The following is a 4,191-nucleotide window of genomic DNA, read 5'->3' as shown; positions in this document are numbered from 1 at the left end:
CTAACGATTGACTAGAATCCGTATGTGCTTCCGCAGATGAACTTCCAGAATCATGAGCCTCTGTTAAAGGCATATTATTTGATAGCTGCCTCTTAGAAGATTTGAGTACTGATAAGGAGGAACGTGATTCAGCTTGTAATAATGGAATCTGCAATGATTTGTAATCTAGATTATGATTAATCAAAATTAAATATTGTATGAACGATGTCTCTTAAGCTTGAAATCTAATCTTAGAAATCTTTTAATTCATTTTTGAAACTGTCTTTTTGTTAGGAATTATACTCAAACTAACTGATAAAATACTTTCTAAATTAGTGAGCATATATGTTAATTAAAGCACAAATAGCAAATATATGTATGCATGTATGTTCAAAGTTATAAAAATTTAAATGTGGAAAATTATATTGGGTTGTCCGGAAAGTTCGTGCCGATTAACCTATATAATTTAATAAATGTATACCAAAATTAAATTTTCTGCATTTAAATTTTCCTTCAACATCGGCACGAACTTTCCGGATAACCCAATATATTATATTAAGTATGAATTTGTATTATAATTTTCTAAGATATGTATTTGAAACTTACTTTGAATGTGTAATAATTTTAAATTTATATAGTTTACATTAATCATAAAATAGAATTTTAGGGCAAACAAATGATTACGCAAAAATAATGTTACTTTGATTAATAAATAGAATAACCTAGAATATATATATAGAATAATAGAATAACCTAATTAATATTAATACCAATGTAAATTACAAGTCAAGCGAAACAAGTTTATTAAAAATATCAGAGCTGTATACAATCTAGTTAAATTCATCGATAGCAAATAGAATGAAACTGTATAACATGCAGTTGTTCAATAATATTGCCGGAAAAAGAATAAAATAGACACATAAAGCGATTAATGTAATTATTACTTATACAAATGTGTACAAATATTAAAACAGCATGCATAATGCGAACTACATCTTACATCGCTGTACCTGTGATTGGGGTTCAGTAGAAACAATACTACCAGTACGCATAATAGGTGTTTTATGCCTGGTCTTTGTGCGCACTACATAATTTTCTTCATATTGTACTACATCATTTCTCGGATCCCATGGTCTTATATCAGCATGTCGATAAACCCAATTTCCAGTTATAATATCCTAATAAAATCAAAAAAAAGTTGGAAATTATTTTGCAAATATTAATATCCGATAAATATTTGACAATATATAAACATAAACATTAAATATGAAAATGATGCATATCATACTTGAACGAAGTATTTTGGAATCCATTCTTGTCCTAGTCTCTTTCGCTCTTTAGCGCGTTCTCTTTGTGCTTCCTCGAGTCGAGTTTTAGCGTCAGTAGCGGCAACTTGGTCGTCCTTATTAATAGCTTGTGTAACAGCCAACCACAATTTTTCACTTTCCCATGCTCCCTGATGTTCCAAAGGAACAGTATATTTTTTCAATCTTTTTTTGCGTATTTCCGGAGTAGGATTGAAGAAAATATTTTCTTGCTGTAAAATAAAACATTATGTTAATAGTTATCTAAAATTATTGATTAAGATTTAAGTTTACCCCTGTCCGTTTATCCGTTATTAAAATTAATCCATCCCAGTATCCCATAATAGTAGCCAAAGTTTCCTTTCCTAGGCGTATTCGTCCTACAACTTGATTCATTAATTCCGCACCGCCAAGAAACGGCTAAAAATATATATATTATTGTAACATTTTTAATTATATTAACATTATTTTTAATATTATTTTATATTATTTAGTCAAATTAATATAATTAAATCTTATTACAACATAAGAGATAAATTAAGATTTCGTTATATCTTTAAAATAAATCCTAATTTTATTGATAATATTGGTAACTGTATAAAAAAAATCAAATATATTATGTGTATTACTTTAAGTTTAAATTCTAATTCTGTGTGATAGCCAGTCTTCTCGCATATTATGTTCACTTTTCCACCGAGTTCCATAGATAATGTCCCCATAAGAATGCCTTTGCAATGTGCATAAGGAATTGTCATTGTATAATCTTCGCCTCTCGGCAACATCGTCAATACAGCGATACCATCCAAAACTGCAGAAGTCGAATTTCCTGTAAGACATATATATTATAAATATTGTTATTGCTATATACACCGGCTCTATATCAATATTACTATAATCTATATTAAATAATAAACAAATTACCATAAAATTTAGATTTTGCAATAATAGTAGCGCTGATAGTAAATCCATCTTGACGATTTGTCACATAAAATCCTGAGATAGGTGGATGATGCGATAACTAACAAGAAAGTTTTAGATGTATTTGTTAATACCAAACATGGTACTTTTTCAAAAAAATAATGAGTAATTAGTTACACACGCGCGCGCGCGCGCGCGCACACACACACACACACACACACACACACACACACACACAAAATCTAATTTAATCAATAATTTACTATCTTTTAGATCATACTTGTTCGGCTAAATAGAATGTTCTTGAACCATTAGAATGTTGCCAATAACAGCGAAATGTTTCGCCCAAAAGCGGATTATATGGCTTTTTCAAGCCTTGTGGTTTTTTGTAAAATCCCGATAAATACCATTTCACTACAGCTTTCATACGTGTAAATGCATCATCTTCCAATACTGCTCTGTAAATTGAAATAAAATTTAGAAATTATATTCCTTTAATTGTATATGTTAAGAAAATAATAATGTACTAATGTATTATATTACTACGTTTTACTAACTGAGACAATAAATCGGCGTGATAATACGAATCGGCCAGTTTTTCCAGAAACGACCGTGATTCCAGAATGAAAGTCGGCAATACAACTTTAGACAGATCCATGCCAGGACGAACTTGTTTCATTAAGAACCATATCAAAGACTTTTGTTCTTCTTGTAGTTCTGCAACGACTTCACCAGCCTATTAATTGATAACAGTATAGTAACTACAGGAAATAAATGCAATATAAAATTATATATTCATGATAAATCGAAGTAATCCAGAAAAACTTTTATAAAAAAAGTTCTATGAATTGTAAATATGTTATCTTGTTATAAACATGTATTCTAATTAAGAATTGTATTGTGCGGAATTACTGCTTACCGTTCCAAGAATTTCATTTTCATTAGCTACGTATGGTGTTTCGGTGATTGGCTCCGATTGATCTTCTTTGGCTGATGCTTCAGATTCACTATCCGAGGCACTGATTTCAGCATCAGCTACTACTCCATTCTCTGGCTGACTAATATCGTCCAGGTCTGTATGCAAGGGGTACACAGGATCTAGCGTTACTACTTGATGGGTATCATACTCTAAGACACGTATAGAAGGAACAGTCATGCGACGTGCTGGGGAAATTGGTGGATAAGATGCAGAAGCAAAACATGAAGATCCAGACGGTTGAACATCACCACTATCTGGTTCCTCATTAGAAGTCGAAGACGCAATGTTTTCTTGATCTGTGCCAGGTGTAGGAGAGCGATCAAGTAAAAATTTTTCCCAATATGCAACTGCGTGACAAAGATGTTGAAACATTGGAGTAGGTGAGGGACAAATGCTTCTATCGCAAGTTACAGCGGGTGAGAGTGATTGCGGATGAAATAATAAGTGTCTTTGAGGAGTCGTAGGTGTTCTTGGAGCATAGCGACTTAAATATACTGTTAATACAAAAAGCAGGATAACAAAAAAAAAATAACAACGATCATTATTATTGTTAGTAAATTTAAATGCATATGTATATATATATTTAAGATTAAATAAATTAATCATAATTAGTTTTTATAAAATTTTAGTTAAAATTTGAACACATAAAAATATAAAAATATTCCTGCATTGACTATTTCAATATGAATCTGTCCAACTTAAATTATTATAATTATCTATTTCGCTATTATAATTTTTATATTTATTAACTGGTCTAATTTAACATTTAATATTCAAAATTAAAATAGTAAAATATTATCAGCTGTATATCGTCATTAAAGAAATTATTATCAATTCATCAGAAAATTAGTTATTAAAGTCCATTGAATAATAAAGTTAGTTGGAATAATATTTTTATATAAAAATAATTTTTTAAAGGTTATATTAAACTCACGTAACACTGCATAAATGAACATTATTCATTATTATGAGCTATTTTTGTATGATAATATAAATAAAATTTATATGGAT

The 4,191-nt window shown here is 29.8% G+C and overlaps 1 protein-coding gene across 1 annotated transcript in view; it reads right to left on the bottom strand.

Moving 5' to 3' along the window:
- Positions 1–4,191, bottom strand: part of LOC105627897 (oxysterol-binding protein-related protein 8) — a 14,005-nt gene that overhangs the window by 2,412 nt on the left and 7,402 nt on the right. Inside the window, exons 7-15 of the mRNA XM_012209170.1 lie at positions 3,121–3,329; positions 2,759–2,937; positions 2,482–2,659; positions 2,205–2,301; positions 1,913–2,109; positions 1,578–1,703; positions 1,268–1,516; positions 990–1,157; positions 6–148 (exon numbers count right to left, since the gene is read on the bottom strand). Of these exons, the coding sequence (XP_012064560.1) occupies positions 6–148; positions 990–1,157; positions 1,268–1,516; positions 1,578–1,703; positions 1,913–2,109; positions 2,205–2,301; positions 2,482–2,659; positions 2,759–2,937; positions 3,121–3,329 (1,546 nt within the window). The remainder of the gene's footprint in view (positions 1–5; positions 149–989; positions 1,158–1,267; positions 1,517–1,577; positions 1,704–1,912; positions 2,110–2,204; positions 2,302–2,481; positions 2,660–2,758; positions 2,938–3,120; positions 3,330–4,191) is intronic.

This window comes from Atta cephalotes (genome assembly GCF_000143395.1).
Source record: "Atta cephalotes unplaced genomic scaffold scaffold00010, whole genome shotgun sequence".
In the NCBI taxonomy this organism is placed as follows: Eukaryota; Metazoa; Arthropoda; class Insecta; order Hymenoptera; family Formicidae; genus Atta; species Atta cephalotes.
The sequence above is the reverse complement of the archived record's forward strand: the minus strand, read 5'-3'. Positions and strand labels throughout refer to the sequence as shown.